Source organism: Lonchura striata, chromosome 2 (assembly GCF_050655825.1).
Source record: "Lonchura striata isolate lonStrDom1 chromosome 2, ASM5065582v1, whole genome shotgun sequence".
NCBI lineage: Eukaryota > Metazoa > Chordata > Aves > Passeriformes > Estrildidae > Lonchura > Lonchura striata.
This window is the reverse complement of record NC_140704.1, coordinates 106,171,494-106,189,769: the sequence shown is the minus strand read 5'-3', so window position 1 is coordinate 106,189,769 and position 18,276 is coordinate 106,171,494. Positions and strand designations below refer to the sequence as shown.

Here is an 18,276-nt window from a genome sequence, read left to right as displayed (position 1 = left end):
TCTTTTTAAGTACTCTGTCACATCATTTCCCCTTAGAGAATCTCCCTCCCCTATGCTCCTAAAGCTAATTGTGCACAGAACACAATGACAAATATTTAAATTCACAAGATCACCTGTATGAAAATTGTGTATTTAAAGGTATAAAAACAAGGGGACTCAAAATTATTACCCATTATTTAAAAGATAGGACAATATTTGTCGCTTTAATTCTCCTGTCAGCTCTCTGACGTTCAGGGAGTAAGGAAGTACTGATACTGTTTTCTCATAAAGATTTCTAAAACATTGTCCTTATAGAATCCCTAAAACTCTGAAGGGCTTGCAATTGGAGCTATCTATAAAGAAAGCATGTAATTACCATTTCTCCTTCTATTGAATCTTGCCCATATACTCAGGAATGGCACCCAGGCTCCCTTGATATATACCTTCCACCCCTTGCCTTTACAGAACACCTCCATTTAATGAAACTGTTTCAGATTTTGTACATCATGAACAAAACACTGAAGATGCATTTCCCTTTCTGTAGACCTGAATCAAGAAAAAAAAATCTCACTATTTTCATCTCAAGTGTAAATTTAATCATTTGGGACCTTAAATGGTTTGGTCTAAATTAAGCACTACAATATCTGCTTATTTTTCCAAACACAAGCAGCAAGATAAATATGTTTTGCAGGTTCTCAGTTTCCAGGGCCCTAGTGAATGACTTGCATATTCAGTTTTTTGTCACTAATCTTAACATGCTGCTCTAGCAAAACATCAGAGTTCTTATCAGATTCCTGCAGTCATTTATCATGTTTGAAAGTATCACTTACTTCATCCATACTGTTGCATTTACAATTAAAAGAGAAATTGATAACATAATCTAATTTTAATATTGGCAATTTCACTAATGGTTTGCCCTCTATTCACCAGCTTTTGAAAAACGTAGAGTTAATGGCTTTGATGCTCCTTCTGTAAATATACATTTTCTTTGAACATGTTCTGAATGCCTAATTCATGCCTTTGACAATGCTGTTCTGTACAAATACTCAACTTTCCAGACATGCATTCAGGCTAGGCCATTTATAAAACAAAGCTTTTGGGTTTTTTTAAGCATAATTTTCCACCTCTGGAAACAAGTGATATACATAAAAGCATAGGCTTTGTGTTGCTGACCAGGAGAAAAATGTCTTTGTTTTGATGAGAAGGCAATTTGCTCAGCCTTCCATCAGCTTTTACTTGTACTGCTATCAAGATTGCTTTTAAATAACAGTCTGTGTTGATTTGTTTCTTTAAAAATCAGATTACAGATAAATGCATTATTTTGTATATACATATATACTCAGCGTGTATATATGTATACATATAGATGTAAATAAGCAAAATTGTGCATATACACATTTAGTCACTCAAACTCCCATGAGTAATAGCATCAAAGTTTGAGAGAAGTCTTTCTTTGTGCAACAACCAGTAGAGCAAGGCCAGTGTCCCTTGGAGGTGCACCCCTGGGGCAGGGCTGTAATCCCCAGGGCATGGGTGCCTCGCTCCTGGGGAAGGACAAGTTCTGCCAAATGCCATACACTAATTGCTGTTCCTTTTAATCTGCCTTGTCTCCAGCTCCAGAAAGAAGCGAGCCCACGGAGAGGAGGTGGTTTGATGTGTGAGCAGAGCGAGAGCAGCCGGCGGCCGTTTACGCCGCAGGGGAGCCTCCGCGTGCCCCGTTCCATGGGGTCCAGGTCCTACTCCGACTCCGACACCATCCAGTTTGATGAGCGGTCGCTGTCCAAGCTGAAGGAGAGCGACCGGTGCAGCGCCACGGAAAACCTCTTCCTGGAATCACTGTCCCTCGACCCCCCCGACGAGCCCGATGAGCATCGCTCTCGGCACCTGGAGCGGGAGAAATTCTTGACTGGGCTAACAGAAGTATGAGCTCTTCTACATTTTATCATGCTGTTATCTCTTCTGTCAGAATCAATACAGCTCCCCTGCTGTAGGAAGTGAGATGTTGTGTCACAGGCACTGCTTACAGTTACCCAGTAGTAAATTTGATATTGACAAGTTTTCATTCCTTCTTATAAGCTGATTAGACCAGTGTCAGTCACCTGAGAAACTGGAAGCCAGCCTGAAGGTCCCAAAGATTACTTCATCTTGTGGCCATTCATGTTATGTATGAGAACTATATTTGACACCATGTATTGGCTTAGGAGGTCTTAAATCTTTTCCAATTGTAAGCAGATACATATTTATGAAGAAACATGGGCTTTACTTTGTTAGTAAAGCAGCTAGTGCTGTAGAGAGGCACTTCTGATTGTTCTGCCGTGGTTGCTTTCGAAACAGATCAGCATGAGTAAGTGAGATGTTAAAATAATAAAGTTATTTATCAGCAAAGTACCTACCCTGAAGTCACACCATAAAGCTATAAAGACATAAAACACAGTGCTAAAAGACAACAGCAGGAAATGGCAAATGAAGTCTGTGTCCTCCACCGTGGCAGACTTATTTTCATCAGTTCCAGGTCTTCACAGTTTGTTTATATTGCTTCTGAGTGCAACCAAGCATCCTTGTCCCCAAATGCTGATATAAAACTAAAGGATTGAGAAATCAAGTTCTTTGAGAGGAAGAAGAGAAAAAAGGATTAACAGAGACAAGAAATGTGACTGTCCTTTTTACATAGCTGTAGGTAGCTATGTGTTCCAGTTAGATTTTCTTCCCTCCGTGCCATAAGTGTATTGTTGGCAGTGTGGGATCCCATATTTATTATTTCTTAGCCTTTTTTTCATACATGTCCAAGTGTTCAGTGAAGAATGTTGGTAACACTATCAGGGAACTAAGTTTTGTGCTTAATTTTGATTGCTGTTCCCATTCCTTCAAATTCAGTCTGATTTTCAGAGAAAATCTCTTCTGTTTTCTGATATTACCACCATTAACAAAAGGATGGGCAGCAAAATTTGCCCTTGGTGATATCTGCATAGCTTCTTTCCTTCAAAGCATATTTTAGGGAAACCTGGGCAAAGTAATTTTGCCTTAGAGGGTTTGCTGAAGCAAGACTGATGGGAGTTTAATGAGTAGCTTAACTAAGGATGCACAGAGGCAGCTTCAGCTTGCTGACTCTACCCTTCACTTATTTTCTTTCTGGTACTAACTGCAGTAGAAGTCAATCCAGCATTCACCCTGACTATGCATTCAGTTATGTCAGATTTACTGACCTGCAGTAACTCTACTGAAGCCACCAACGTTATTCCAGAATTATACCACAGTGAATGCAAGGAGGATCAGTTTCCTACTATTTTTTTCCCTGACCCGGGATAAATACCAGAAAGGTATTTGCTGAGTTAAGCAGTGCTGTTTTTAAACAGACCCAAACTGAAATGGACTTTTGGTAATGTTCTTGATTTCACAAGTCAAATAAAATACGTACAGTACCAATGCTCTGTTTTTTCCCCTGATCCTATTTTGCATTCCCTGTAGGTTACTTAGAAATATAAGTAAACAGAATAACTGTAGCGCAAATGCTTCAGAAGTAGCTATTTAAAACCCCAACTCATTATGGGAATTGTCACAAGGAAATAACTGGGAAATAAAAACATTTTAATGCTGTTAGCAAGCTGTAGGTATTCCATCTACAAAACAAGCCAGTCTTCCCACACATTTAATATGTCAAGCTTAAGGAATTTTAATTGGTGTGCTTGTTGGTTCCTAGAAAACGTATAATGAAATATTATGTCAAAGGAACTCAGTTTCTCTTTTATTTCAGCACAGCTAGGCTTCTTGCATAAAGTAGGTTGCCACCACAGAAAAAAGGTCACTCAAAAATATATAGTCTGAAACAATATATTGTGGGGAAAAAAGTCTTTTTTGGCCTACATCTATTTGTGATTGCATGGGAATATAAAAGTTCAAAGCTGTTGTAGATTTGACATATAGGCTTTACCTGTGCAGTGTGTTATCCTGATGGGATTGCCCACTCTCCTGCCTATGTATAAAGTGAAGAATATCCCCACTGGCACTTTAAAATCTATATCAGAGAGAAAATCAGACACTTTTTAGAGACAAACATACCTGGTGGAACTAATGGGAAGAGAATGACACAATACCCATAAGCTAATGCTACCAACACCTTTAGAAATAACTTATCCTGCTTGTTTCTGTTTTCATTCAGGAGGAAGAAACACACAAAGGAAATCTTCAAAGGTGAGTAAAACTTGCAAGAGAAAGCCCAGCAAATACTCAGCTGCTGAAGGTATGACTCTCTGCACCCAAGCCACAGGCCAGGACATAGCCTTGCCACCTCCTAAACAGCCTGCAAGCTAGATTAAAGGATGCACCCAGGGATTCATTTGTCTCAATATGCTTCAGCTCTACTCTGGTTAACTTGGGCCACATTCAGCTGCTGTGCACAAAGAACAAACTATGAAAGTGTATGAAGCTGCACCTTACAGTTAAATCTACTCCGGCAAGCAATGCAGTACACACTGCAGACATCCATATGTAAAGGAAAACACTTGGTGCTGAGGACATGATATGCTGCTGCATGTCAGGGATATTTTGCTTTGGATTGGTTCTGGTCTTATCCCATGGGCTGAATACCCACCAAACCCTAGAATGCATTAGTTGTGCTTCTGGAGAACATCTTCAGCTCATTTTCATCCCAAAGGAATGAAGCCTCTGCTCTCTGAGATTGCTCTCCTGATGCAAACCAGAGCATCTTACTAGGATATCCATTTAGAAACCATACTCACCTGAATCCCTAACAGAGACACACCCTAACTACAGCAGGACCTCTTGATTAAAAACTCAGTGTGATTTGGCTCTATCCTTTGGATCACTGACTTCTCAATGAGTTACCTCATTGAACCAGCTACACTTATTTGCATTTTCATTTAGTCCCATTCAAATTTTTTTTCCTTAAAATAAAGCAGTAGAATAACTCATCTGAATGCCTGTGATTTGTACAAATTAGTAAAATGCGAGAGAGCCATTCAGCATTATCACTTAGAGAGATTCCCTTGGTTAAATTTCATCATGAGCTCAACTCACCAAGCCAGTTCAATGTCCCACATCACTGCACTTCAGCTGTACAATATGGGCAGTCTCAGGAGTGAGCATGGACTTGATGATTTCCCAGCAGGTCAGAAATACTCTACACTTGCTTTGAAAAGTGTGCCTCTTATTGTCACAAACACTCATTTCCTGTGAATGGTATAATTCTGAGATACATCCTACTCCTATCACACTACAGATATTTGCCTAGCAGTAATCCATGGGAAAGCAGTAAATTAAGAACCTCTAATAAACCATTTGGTACTTTTAATGGCATATCACAGATGTTTGCATTCACAGCTATATCAAAGATAAGTAAAAGGGGACTTAAAGAAAGGGCTAAAGGAAGGAGAGTAGGAAAACGTTTTTTGCTCAGAGGGTACTTGAGCACTGGAACAGGCTCCTTAGGGAAGTGGCCATGGTATCAAGCCTGCCAGAGTTTAGGGTGTGTTTGGACAATTCTCTCAGGCACACGGTGTCTTTTTCGAGGTATGCAGGACCAAAAGTTAGACTTCGATGATCCTTGTGGGTCCCTTCCAACTCAGGACAGTCTGTGATTCAATGATTGAAGGGTTTTATATGTAAGGAGATGATGAAAGTTGGGTTTCCAGAGTTTTGCTGGTGAAAAGAAGTTACTGTGCAACAATTTCAGGCACAGGAGTGACTCTCTTGTGTTCCTCTCTCCAGGGCAATGTCTGTTTCTTCCATGTCCGAATTTCAGCGCCTGATGGATATTTCTCCATTTCTACCAGAAAAAAATTTACCTTCATCTGGCAGCAAAGATGATATAACACCTCCCTTGTCTCCTGATGATCTGAAATACATTGAGGAGTTCAACAAAAACTGGGATTACAGTAACGCTAAGAACCATGGTGGGGCAACTGAGAAGCCTGCAGAGAGTTGGGCAGAAAGGACAGAAATTGGAAAAGCCGGGAATGATCCTGCTTCAGATCCATTCCAGGCATCCTCATGGTACCTCACCACCAGTGTCACTATGACCACCAACACCATGACCAGCCCAGAGCACTGCCAGAAGCAGCCAACGAGGAGTCACAGTGTAAATGACAAAATGGGAGTGCGGGTATTTCACAGCCCACCGGTTGTCCGTAGGTTCGATAACTCAGTGATAGCTGGCAATGAAGGGAAAAGCCAGGCTGAGCCAGACTTCCTGTTTTCTGTGACCAAAGCTATGGGGAACGTCACTGAGACAAAAGGTGCTTCCTCGGATATGTTTGGAAGGTGGTCGTGTGACCTGGCCAAACACCATAAAGATTTTCTGGAGAATGGTCTTCATCCCATTGAACGTCCTATTTGCACTACTGTGGGCTTTGCCTCACCCTTGCACAGCTTGGAGATGTCCAAGAACATGAGTGATGACATGAAGGAGGTCGCTTTCTCTGTCCGGAACGCAATACGCTCCAACTCCACAGAGCCTCAGTTTAAGGACACGGCGTGCCAAACCAACGGCATGAGAACGACAGGGACGCAGACCACCCAGACCATCAGCGTCGGCTTGCAGACGGAAACCCTGCGCAGTATCACCAGCAGTCCACACAAGTGTCTGACACCAAAGGGGGGGTCCACGCCTGTCTCGTCACCATCCAGAAGCCTAAGAAGCAGGCAGGTAACCCCCGTCATTGAAAAGGTCCAGGCTAAGTTTGAACGCACATGCTGCTCCCCCAAATACGGCTCTCCAAAGCTGCAAAGAAAAGTCCTTCCCAAATCAGACCAGCCAAATAACCGGACTTTGCCTGGCACGCCTCAGAAAGGATTCAGTGAGTCCGCTTGGGCTCGATCGACTACCACACGGGAGAGTCCTGTCCACACCACTATCAATGATGGCCTGTCCAGTTTGTTCAACATCATTGACCATAGCCCCACCTTTCACGAGACCTTCCAAAAATGCTCCAGATCTGGCAGCCGGTCCAGGTCAGCAGAACCCAGAGCAGAACTGGGCACATTGCAGGAGCCATGTACAAATGCCCGTGGCAGATCACCTAGTCCTCTCCGTCTGGGGACAGAGACACAAAAGGAAGAAGGATCTGAGGTGACAAGTATTAGGCAGGACTTATCTGCTCCTCCAGGGTACACACTTGCAGAAAATGCTGCCAGGATATTGAATAAGAAACTTCTGGAGCATGCCTTAAAGGAAGAGAGAAGGCTACGTTCACACAGCCCACCAAATCTTAGCAATGACAACAGCACAGGAGAAATTGTCAAAGTAGATCCAGGGTCCATAGAGGTAATGAATTTGCTTGTTTTTCCTCCTATAGCTAAGTGCACTCTTCTTTGAGCAAATGTATTATGAGATCTCTTGCAGTCCTACTGAGTATTTACAGTGAATATCCTAGTCCTGTCCTGGTACCACCAGCAATTTCCAGTCATGAAACTTTGGATTAGTCACTGAAGAATGCATGAAAGAATTGAATTTCTATCCTGGCAGCTTATTTGGCTTGAAAGCATCAGAAGAGTTTTATCTTTATGGGATAAAAAATGTTTTTTCCCTGAACAGCTGGGATAAGGTTGTCTGTCACAAAATACACCACAGGTTACAGATGCTCTAGGGACACTGGGTTTGAATAAATTTTTATGCTGGATGGAAAGGTAGATTCTTTCTCCTACACAAGAATGGGTCTTAACAAGTTTTTGTGAAAAATAGTCTTTACAGTGCCCTGGAGCAAACCTTCAGGGCCTTCAGCATTTCTTCCCTGAATGTATCTGATTAAGTTTGGCTCAGGTCTGTGAATGTGATTGAATGGCATGATGTTTGGTACTGACTGCTGCTGCCTCACAAAAATAACAAAAAGCAAAAAATACACATGTAATCAACTAATCTAGACACATACCTATTTAGTGTTTAAGAACTCCTTGCTGGTATTTTGTCAAGTCATCATCTGTTGCAGCAAGTGTGCCCAGATGTTGAGGGTCAGTCTCAGGTACAACAGCAATCAACAAAAATTGAAGGTGTAATGATGGATGAAAACTTTCAGTTACCAGTATTTAAATCTCCTATTTCTGGTGAACCTTTGAGAGCACTTGAAAGTCTTACTCTTAAGAAATCCAGAAAAGCTGAATTATGCCCAGCTCTTACATGCATATGTTGCCTTTCTGGTACAGCCATGAAAAGGGGTGTGTATTGCTGGTTGGTGACAGTCCCCAGTGCAGAGGCAAGCACTCCTCATCCTCTCTGCCCTGTGCTGCCCCTTCAGCATCCTAATCTTGTGGTGAGCCTTGGCTCCAGGGAAGCAGCTCCTTAACGCCTGCACACCCCATACATCCACCTTGCCTTTGCTGGGCAGACTCCTACTACCCCTGCCTCAGATACCTCAGAAGGGAAGGTTCAAACCTCGCTTTCTAACTCAACATGTGGCATGAAGGATATCCAGGAATATCCTGAAATCTTTGGTTCACCAAGTGGGTGGTTCTCAGTTCCTTTTTTATAGGTATTGCTCAGATGATGTGATCTTTTTTCCCAAACAGACAATCCAAACCTAAGGATTTATTCCCTATGTGCAGTTTAAACAGATATAAGCAGGGAAGTTTTCCAATTAAAAAAGGAAAAGAAGGAAACCACATGCACATTATAAATACTAGTTAGTGAAAGTGGTCTTTGTGCACAAACCTCAGAGTGAATAAAGGTGGGAAGCAGCCTCATTTATTTGACGTTTTCCAGCTCTCTCTGTATTTTGTCCTTAGTTTGAAATACTGGGAATACACTACTGGTCTGTATTAGGAAGTGTGTTGTACTCTTAACAAGTTCAATTCAGCTTTGCTTTCAAGTTAACTCTGGAAACTCTTGATTTCCTCCTGTATCTTTTAACTGCCTCAGTAGATTTCAAATATAAATAGATGCATGTCATCCATCCTGTTGGCAAAACACAAAATAGCAGCAGTACCTGAATTTGATGCACAGAGAGATTTGGGTAAAAGCTATTTATCAAAATATAATTGACCCTTAAAATGGCAGAAAATTGCTCCTTTTTGTGAATTCTCAGTATCTTTTGTCTAATTTTTTGAGTTATGAGCCCTAGAGCTAAGACTTGTTTCTCCTTGCAACTCCTACATGTTGTTATAACTGTAGTCTACATGCACAGGTTTTGTTCTTTGGCTGCTCCTAGCATTTCTCAGGAATGTGGATTGAAAAGGAAACTGGTGGGCATTTCCACAATGAGCTTAGCTTTTCCTAACTGAGATGGTGCTCTGGAAGATGTACTCAAGGGAAGCGTGGGTTTGCTGCTGAAAAAAAAAACATCCACAAATAAGTTTAGACTCTGCAGGTGCCTTGAGTTATTTGTGGATTACCCTGACCGCACAAATTACACTTTGTACAAAGTCTCTTAGCACATTTTGTACAAAGCCAGACACAGCTGTTCAGGGAATTATGATCTTGAAGGAGGCAGGTTTGTGCTTGGGGCAGCGCTGACACAATGCTTCCACCCTCTTGTAGATTCCTGCTCTGCTTCCCTCTGACCTGCTGGTTTCTGGCCAAGTCAAGTGCCCTTCTTACCACCAAACGCCTTCTGGGTTCTGCAGCCATAGCATATTAATGACTTTTAAACTTGCATGCAGCACCTGTTGGTGACTTTTCCTCAATTTGAGCTTCTGAGTTGTTTAGTTACATAATTTCCTTATTTATTCCTGCTGCAAATATGAAATCTAGTTCACATATTTATCTGTTTATGTACATGTGTGTGTGCATGTGAGTGTATATGCATACAGAGCAGCAATAACTTTGTGTTTTCTGACTTGCCCAGAGCTGCTTACAGGCAAATTCATATCCACATAGTGTGGCCTACTAGTGTCTTACCTTGCTAATTCACTAAACTCCTATCTTAGGTGTGTATCATAGGATTTATACATTTTACTATTAAAAATGCAGATTAGCATTACCTAATTAACAATGTAAAAGCCTCAGGAACATTTTTGCTTTTATGACTAGCAAGGGTGTAGATCATGGAGGTTACACAACAGTCCTGGACTGGGAGTCAGACTCATTTCTGGAGACAACACTGTGAAAGGACCATCCACACAGACCCACAGATGAGAGAGCAGGTGCTGCACCCTCTGCTCACCAGGGCCAAGCAATTGCCACAGGCTTGTCACTGAACCATTCAGCATGGGAGGGGCAATGTTGAAAATCAGGGAAGGTGTTGACAGAATTAAAGGGCTTTTGGTTAAGCTTGAGTTTCCCATCCAGCGTCACTGCTGAAGAGAAACAACGGAGAAAGATGAGGCTAAGAGTTGTCATGAAACCTGAGCAATAGAAGTGTAAGCAACAAACATTAACAGCCATTTTCTTGCTTATTAAAGATTTCCTAAGCAGAAACTCTCTCTTGAAATCAAATGAAAGGAAAAAAACCACAGCTTTATTCCTCTCATAGTAATGTGGTTTTTCCCTAGCCCCAGTCAAGGTTGGCAAAGAAAAAGAGGTATCTTTCTCTGCTGAGTAGAAATGTTTGGTTTGTTTATTGTTATATCCACTTCTGAAACTGTGCTAGGATTGTAAAAGGTTGGTTTGTTTGCTTCCTTTCTTTCTAAGTCTTTTTCTTCCAGTGGCTTGGCTTTTATTTTTGATTATTAGTTTCCCTGTGATAATACTGGTAACATGATCTGAATGAGTAGTAACATTGGGAGACTTCTTCCTTGCAGACATGAAATCTTCACTTAAAAAAAATAATCAATTAAAACAGTTCTTTCCAACCTACTTGCTTTCTTTTTCTTTTCTGTCTGTTCTGTCCAGAACCAAACTGTCTTATTAACTACCCCCTGGGGACTCTAACCCTGCCTGCCTCACTGCTGTAAGTCCTTTCTACCTTGTTTCCAGAGCTTTCCGAAGGCGGTCATTCTTGAACATGTGGGTTAACAGAGGGAAATAAATGACCACAACTCCAGAGGTATCGACACGCACCTGACATCCCTGTGGGATTCTTTGTATATCACAATCAGGAAGAGCTCAGGACAGGAGCTCATCTGCCGTGTCCTGCAGCAGCACAGGCTGGGAAGAGGTCACATTAAGTCAAAATTTGTGCTGTTGGGGTTTCTTGCTAAGCTTTTTTAAAGTGGCAAAATTTAAGACTGGCACAAAGGTATGCAAAAATGCTGGGGAGGGATCCAGATTTCAGATTCATGACAAACTTTTTTTTTTTTTCCTGACAAATGCACAGCACTGCACAAGGCTTCTGGATGCCCCAGGATGCCTTCCCTCTAGTTCTGGCTACAGCAGCAGGTGGAGAGGGCTGGGAAGGAGCTTCGGCACCAGCCTGGGGCTAGAGGCTAAAGTCACCTTTGCTCATTAAGCACTTCTGGGCCCATTTCTGTCCAGTGGCTGCAGTTGCCGCAGTAGAGGGAACACACTGTGCAGATATAAGCTGTGACCATCCATTCTGCTTCAGAGAGAAGAGAAAACTGTTTTCTTTGTTTATTAATATAGACATAGCCATGGTGGCTGACAGCCTGTTTTAGGAAATAGCTAGAAACTGAAGCTGAAATCATCTTTCCCATTTTCAGTGTTCAGGCTAAGAAATGCTGCCTATCCACCTACACCTCTGAGCAACTACCAAACTAAATTACTCACAGGTTATTTATTAAAAAAAAAAAAAAACCACAAAAAAAACCAACATTTCTAGCTATGACAGCTACATGTAGTAAGGGAGGAGGGGTTTTCACAAACCATTCTGCAGAGTTTCCTTGTCATGGCTGGATTTCCATGCTGCAGGGTGGGGTGACTGGCTCAGCAGCCAGCACTTTCTAAGATTTTGCTGCCAGTCACTTTTGGCCCTGAAGCAATATCCATCACTAGCACAGCCTTGTGTGCTGCTGGACACGTGTACATCACAGATAAGATGAGCTTAACCTTGCTGCTTGGTAAAAGCTGACCAACATCTGCGGGTGTGCTGGAAAGAGGCTTTTGAACGGGGAGGCAGCAGTGGAAATAAATTTTGTTATCTCTGTGCTAACTCTGATTTACTGCTCTGAAACTAGGATAGAGCAGCCAGGAGCAAGCAGCACTATAAAGATATCATTTTAAGCCTCGTTTTTGAAAGAGGCTAAGACAAAACCCGCAAATCTCATAGCCTCATTTCACTGTGTTGTGCTGCCCATGACTGTTGCTGCGCAGATGGGTTTCTCTTAACAAATCTGAGTCTAGTGGCAGCTTTCACAGACCATATGCTGCCCCAGGCACAATGGGATAAGGTGAAGTAAGGACACACACTCAATCTTTTTGTTAGCACCAATTTCTATTTAAGCCTTACTGCTGTTTTAGCAAGGGTTTGTAAAGTTTATGGCGCAGGGATGGGGTGGGGGGTGAGGATGCAGAGAGGAGGGGGTGCAGGATGAGGTGCTCTGCAAGTGCTGAGGGCAGCTGGCCATAGCTCTTTCTCAAGCACTGTTGTGCAGCTGTAGATCACCCCATTGGCTGCATGCTGCCCAAAACCCCTGGACTGACCCTTCACTGAGGCTTCCCCAAGTCCAGCAATGCACTCTCTCCAAAACAGGTGTCAGCAGCTCCATTTCTCATACCTCAACTCTATGTCTTCAAAATTGGTCTTTCTGTCCTATGACATTCTTGTTTGGTCTTCTACTGGAACTGAGAAGTTTAATGTCGTATCACCTTGTTTGTTCACTGTCAATCACATCATGTTACCTACTCCAATATTCTCCACCTTAGTCACTATTCTCTTTCTCCATGGGAAACTGTGCTGAATCCTGGCCTCCCTGCTGCCCTGGTATCCCTGCATTTTACTGTGCCACAGCTTTTCCTTTGCATTGTATAATTTCTGGTCTCTCTCTTCATTTATCACTTTATTTGCATTCTGACTTTGGTTTTTATTGAGCTTCCCTGTACATTCCAGTGACTGCTGTTTAGTGTACACATTGCTAGATGCTGGAGAACTACTCTGACTTGCTTTTATAAATTTCAAATTTTGCAGTGAAATTCAGAAGTTTGGCTCTGGCCCTATGATACAGACTTGCTTTCACAGTCACTCATCTTGATGTAGAGAGCATTCAGAGTAAAGCAAAAAGTGCAACTGTACTTTGAGCAAAGTCTGTGAATATTAAAATCATTACCAACTTAGTGCCAGGGTGAAAAATCACAACCACAGATTGTTTCTAATTGCAAAGGCAAGATAACCAAGCCAGAACAGTGGAAACTTGGTGAAGGAATAAAATTTCCAATTTCTTCCATTTCTGTGAATGTTGCCTTTAACATAGAGTACCTCTGAATCCTGCAGTTCAGGCTTCAGCAGCTGGCAATTAGAAGTAGTGTTCCAGAAAATGAAGTCTGTAGGTAAGCCTCATCTTTAACCCAGCTGGAGATCATAACTACCCCTGTAGTCATTATTCTGTGCTAAGAAGTCTCCTTCATGTCAAGTCTGAATTCTGAAGGAAGAAAAAAGGAGACGGTGGTTGATTTTTTTCACCTGTCTTGCAAATGCCAAACCTAGTCTTTTTATGCTAGGTCAGCACTTAAAGTGTTGAATAGTGGATTATCCTGAATTGTTATGCAAATGTACCGCTCAGCTCTTCTTTTTCTAGCACAAGGAGAAATAGCAATTGAAAGCGTGTCAGCTACTCCAGCTCGCCCTCTTTCTTTCATTGTCTCCTTACCTGTTCCATAAATCACGGACTCGGATGCGATACCTGGAGCCCTCACGCAGCCAGGTGTTCGCTGCTTGCTTTTGCCCCACGCCCTGACACACGCTTAGCTTTAGTTTGGCGGTTTTGTTTCTTAATCCTCCGCGCATCCCGACGGTCTCTAAGGCAAGTCACTAACCTCTATTTTGCTCTCTTGGCTGCCAAGGAACTGCCTTGTTCTGCACTAGCCCCGTCCCTCCAACCCTGCTTCTCCCGGCCAGAGAGACCAGCGAACCGGCGCCCACCGTCACGATGGGCCTCACATTCCCCTGCTGCCTCACAGCCGCAGTCCACCGGAGACCTGACTTCCTCAGAGGGGTGTGGAAGCAAGGAGCTGCTGGCAGAGACCCCCAGCCAGGGCGGCGAGCCGGCCTGACTGCGCTGGCCTCCGCCAGGTCGCCCGCCAGCCGTCTCTGCCACGAAGGAGCGAGGTCCGCTTGGAGAGGTCAAAGAATGTTCTCAGACACAGCTGCTGAATGTGCAACCTGGGAAACAGAGGTGTTTCTAGAATGAAACAGTTTATGTGCCTGTAATAACTTAATTTTTTTCATAGCTGAGAGAACTATTTTTGTCTCCATCTTTTCTACATACAGTATATTAACAAAAACAACAAAAAAAAAGGGTTAAAATGATATAAAAGTAAGATTTAAAATAAAATGTAAATTAAGTTTTAAGGGAATTTGAATACTTGCTCGTGCTCTCTCCAAATATTGACTGCCTTTTGGTTATATTTGCACTGTTACGTTTTCAGTTTTAGTTTTGGGTATTTTGGGTTAGGTTTTTTTTTTTAATTTTTATTTCATGTAAAACTAGGGTATTAAGTTAATTTTATTCTATTTTAATGTCAGTGTTATCGGTTTTTAAAGGTAAAATTCTTAAAGATGCTTCAACTGTCTGAAGCGATACCTTTTAAGTAGTGAAGAAAGCCATTAAGCTCGTTCACTAGACTTGTAATTAATTGAGATGGAGGGGAATACAGGTAAACACAGGTAAATGTGTAAAAAAAAAAAGAAAAGAATGCCTCAGAAAGTCTTACAGAGTTAGCTGTAAAATACACCTACAATACTTGACTTGCATGCCTCTGGGTCCTCGCACTTTAGTGCATGTACATACTGCTACTGTACCATCACATAAATGTGAGTCAATCTGTTTCACTGTAATATTGTTGTGAATTTACCTGTACTGTACTTTTATTGTTGGTATTCTTGCATTGACTATACAAAAAAGAGTTTTTAAATTATTGTTAGCAGTTCAACTGGCTATGTACAGCGTTTACTGAGAACTTCCTTCGTTTTGGAAAAACCATGGAAAATCTCTGGGCATACTAAATTGTAACTGGTCTTGTTTAAGAGTCTGTTTGAGACCATGTGAAGTGGAAATAAAACCCTCAGTATTTACAAGCTGCTCGAGTGCTTCATAATGTTTTTTTTATGATAGTACTTCTCAGATTCATTTAACTGGGGGACATAAAAGCCCCTGAATTCCTCCTTTATTCATAAGGGAAGAAAAAAAGCTTCCTTATATTAAATAAATCACAGCAAAACCAAATATTATGCTGTGCTCCATGGACTCCTGTGAACACTGGGTCAGATCGTGGGAAGCTTTCTAAATTCCCTCCCTGAACTCCACAAAACATCTACTCACACAGATTGTAGGACCTATCTTCTCAGTTTCTCTGAGGCACTATGGCTTGTTGTTTTCTTACTCTTGGGAGTGAAAACCAGCCAGCTAAATGGAACACCAGAAATATGACATGTCCAGCATTAATCTAAGCTTACTTACCATCTGCATTACACACAGAGACCAATAACCAGGGCTTTTGTAAAACTGAAGTAAATGCAGCCAAGAATTCACGCTTCTGAGAGGTGGAAACCTCTCAAGCTACTTTGCCTAGGACCATCTGTTTGGCCACATGCTTTCTCTGGAGCCCAAGAACTGCTCTGACTAGTTATCCCATTGCTGAACCGGCTCATTCCCATTCTGTTTCCTTAGCTGAGGTTTTCTGAGGCTCATTTGTTGAAGAGCACCATCTGGGCTCCCTAGAAGCCTTCCTGGTTAGCTCTATCAAGAAATAAGCCCTTCACATCCTGTCCTGCTGTGTCACAGCAGGCTTTCTAGGAAGTTTAATTCAGCTGTTGGATAAGAGCAAACTCCCTGTCTCCCAAATCACAGCCAATTTAGGTCTAATTTCTCCCATATCAGGTAGGGCTGTGGCTATTGACCTGAGGTCAAAATGTCCACTGTGGGTCATCGTTACAAAAATGACCAAATGGGCAGTGACTGAACAGTGCTGTTCTCTGATGGCTCTCTGGTGCCACAGTCAGAGCAAGGGGTGTCCAGTGCCAGTGTGGAGCAGGAATAGTCATGTTAGTGATAGCTGCCTTCCCAGCTATCAAAAAAAACCCTCACTGCCAGCCTTTTTCATGAGTTAAGTATAATCCCCAAGTCTGAATGCCTAAAATTGTCTGTGGTGACCACCCTGTTTGCTTGAAAATCCTCCTGCAACACATTGCTGAATTGCTGCACTAATTTTGGTTTGGGGGTGGAAGGAGGAGAACGTGCAAGAAGTGTTTTGAAGGTGAAGCACAAGAGTCACAATGATTATTGGAGAAGACTAAGCCACAACTGAAAAATCCTTGTTTGTTTTCAAAGTAGCTTTGCAGGGATAAGGGGAAGGTTGTTGCTTCCTTAAAAGCTATTTCTCCTTGATGAAGCAATTGGAAGTTGTAAATGAATGAGCAATGTTGACAACCAGCAAGTAAAAATGATGTTCTTTTTCTTGTGACAGCTGTAATTTTTTTGTTAATTATGCACCAGAAAACTCTGGCCACTAATCTGTCACTTTGATGCCAGGGGATGGTATTTGCCTTTCAAGTCAAGGATATTCCAGTTTGCAGAAAAAGCTGCTGACCATCCTGAAGATCTGTGAGGATAAGCAGCTGCTTGTGGCTTGACAGGTAAAGTGCTCTGAAACACCAGGAATCACTGGAACAAAAGCAAGAGAGAAAGCAATAGCAAGAACGAGAAAGTTAAGCATGACTAGAGATTCTGTGGGCAATCTTAAAAAGAATGACATTAATTAAACATAATCTTTCTAGTCTAATTAGTGAATACAGTGATATCGAGAAATATCCCATGTTTCTGGCTGGCTCTTTGGAAATAACAGGGCTTTTCTCTTCCAATATAACTGCTGATAGGTTTATGACATTCCTACCCACTTCACATTATTCCATCATGCTCCACAATTACTTACATAAATCATAAAACAAATGACAAGTCTCTAGTCTATCTGAAGTCCTTTTAAAATCTTCTGAGAGAAAATGAAAAGCCTTTTTAGAAAGTCTGCAGCTCAGTGCCTATGGGGTATCTGAATTACTGCCTCATGAATAATCAGGGCAGGAGAAGCCTCACAGATTAGCACACAAGTTAGTGCAAGGGGTTGTGAATATATGTATCACAGCTTTGGTAAGGCTGAAATAACTGGATTTCACCCAGGGGTTTGTGGTGCCAGAGACAACGGCATTGGGATATTGCCTGCTCCTGCAATACAGAGGGGATCAGGACTGTGACCTGTGGCATCCCTCCTAGTTCAGACAGTTTTTGAGGTGGCTGTGCTACCCCAGGGTGATGGGGTATCACTCAGGTCACAACACTGATGTGTCCATGTGGGTACCGTGAGGAGGAGAAGTCCCCCCTTTCTCCCACTTCCTGCCTCTTCCCAGTCACCTGTCCCCGGTGTGCTGCCCTCCACTGTACACCCCAGGGAGACATGGATATACACCAGTGGCAATGGTGTACAGCCTCTTAACTCACTGACCCAAGCTCACAGGGAAATACCCAAAACAGGACAACCTGGCAAGACCACACCTGTGTTGTGCCTCAGTGCCTGGAAAATGACCAGGCTTGGACCATCCTTCCCCACTACCCTTTTCCCTTTACATCCTCCTCTGCAGAGAGGGAATCTCCATGACCATACAGTACCCCAAGGTATGCATTTTCCCCTCATCCCTTCCTGTCCTGAGTATCTGAACCACCAGGCTCCTCCATGGTCTCTTGGGAGGCATCCCATTGCTCACTCACCCCCTGTTCCCCAGTTTTTACTTTGTTATATGTAAATCACTGTAACCTGCTGAAGTTTTATTAAGCTGCTGAGGACATATAATTTTCATACAAAATGACAGCTAATGTCTTCGGTCTCCACACAGCCCAGCCTGCTTCACAGAGAGGCTTAATAGCTTTGAGCAAAGTCTGCTTCCCTTCCCTGTTATCATCCTCTCATCCATCATGCAGGAGTATGAGACATTGTGCCTTCAGGTTTGGGTGAGAGATGTTACTGCCTTGCTACAGATGCCTCCAGAATGAAAGACTAGCTAGCACCTGTTGCTGAAAACCACCTTTATTCCTTATCAGAGCAGATTTAGGACTTCTCTTATTATTCAATCTTCTTTTTTGGCACTTTCTGGAGGCCAGTGTTGTCATCCTCTGAAAAAATATGTGAGAAATCCTGAGAGCACTTGGTGATTTGGGCAGGATTTCACCATTGAAGGTGGGATCAATGGGCTGCTCAGCAAAGTCAGTGTAGACTCTCATCCTGAAGCTGGCCTGAAAAAGGTAATGCTCTAT

At 42.4% G+C, this 18,276-nt stretch overlaps 1 protein-coding gene and 1 long non-coding RNA gene across 15 annotated transcripts in view; one reads left to right on the top strand and one right to left on the bottom strand.

Moving 5' to 3' along the window:
* MTCL1 (microtubule crosslinking factor 1) overlaps positions 1 to 15,053 on the top strand; it is a 101,719-nt gene extending 86,666 nt beyond the window's left edge. For 8 of the 12 annotated variants that reach the window (XM_077784295.2, XM_085573743.1, XM_077784300.2 and 5 more), the window contains 4 exons: positions 1,594 to 1,899; positions 4,136 to 4,167; positions 5,704 to 7,258; positions 13,820 to 15,053. In XM_077784295.2, the coding sequence (XP_077640421.2) occupies positions 1,594 to 1,899; positions 4,136 to 4,167; positions 5,704 to 7,258; positions 13,820 to 14,029 (2,103 nt within the window). In that variant the 3' untranslated portion in view covers positions 14,030 to 15,053. Of the gene's footprint in view, positions 1 to 1,593; positions 1,900 to 4,135; positions 4,168 to 5,703; positions 7,259 to 10,756; positions 10,815 to 13,819 lie in introns of all 12 variants that reach the window. The other 4 variants (XM_085573746.1, XM_085573745.1, XM_031504010.3 and 1 more) reach the window with 1 other exon arrangement.
* LOC146768364 (uncharacterized) overlaps positions 847 to 18,276 on the bottom strand; it is a 37,945-nt gene continuing 20,515 nt past the window's right edge. For all 3 annotated transcript variants that reach the window (XR_014953399.1, XR_014953401.1, XR_014953400.1), the window contains one exon: positions 847 to 16,638. This is a non-coding gene — a long non-coding RNA (uncharacterized LOC146768364). The remainder of the gene's footprint in view (positions 16,639 to 18,276) is intronic.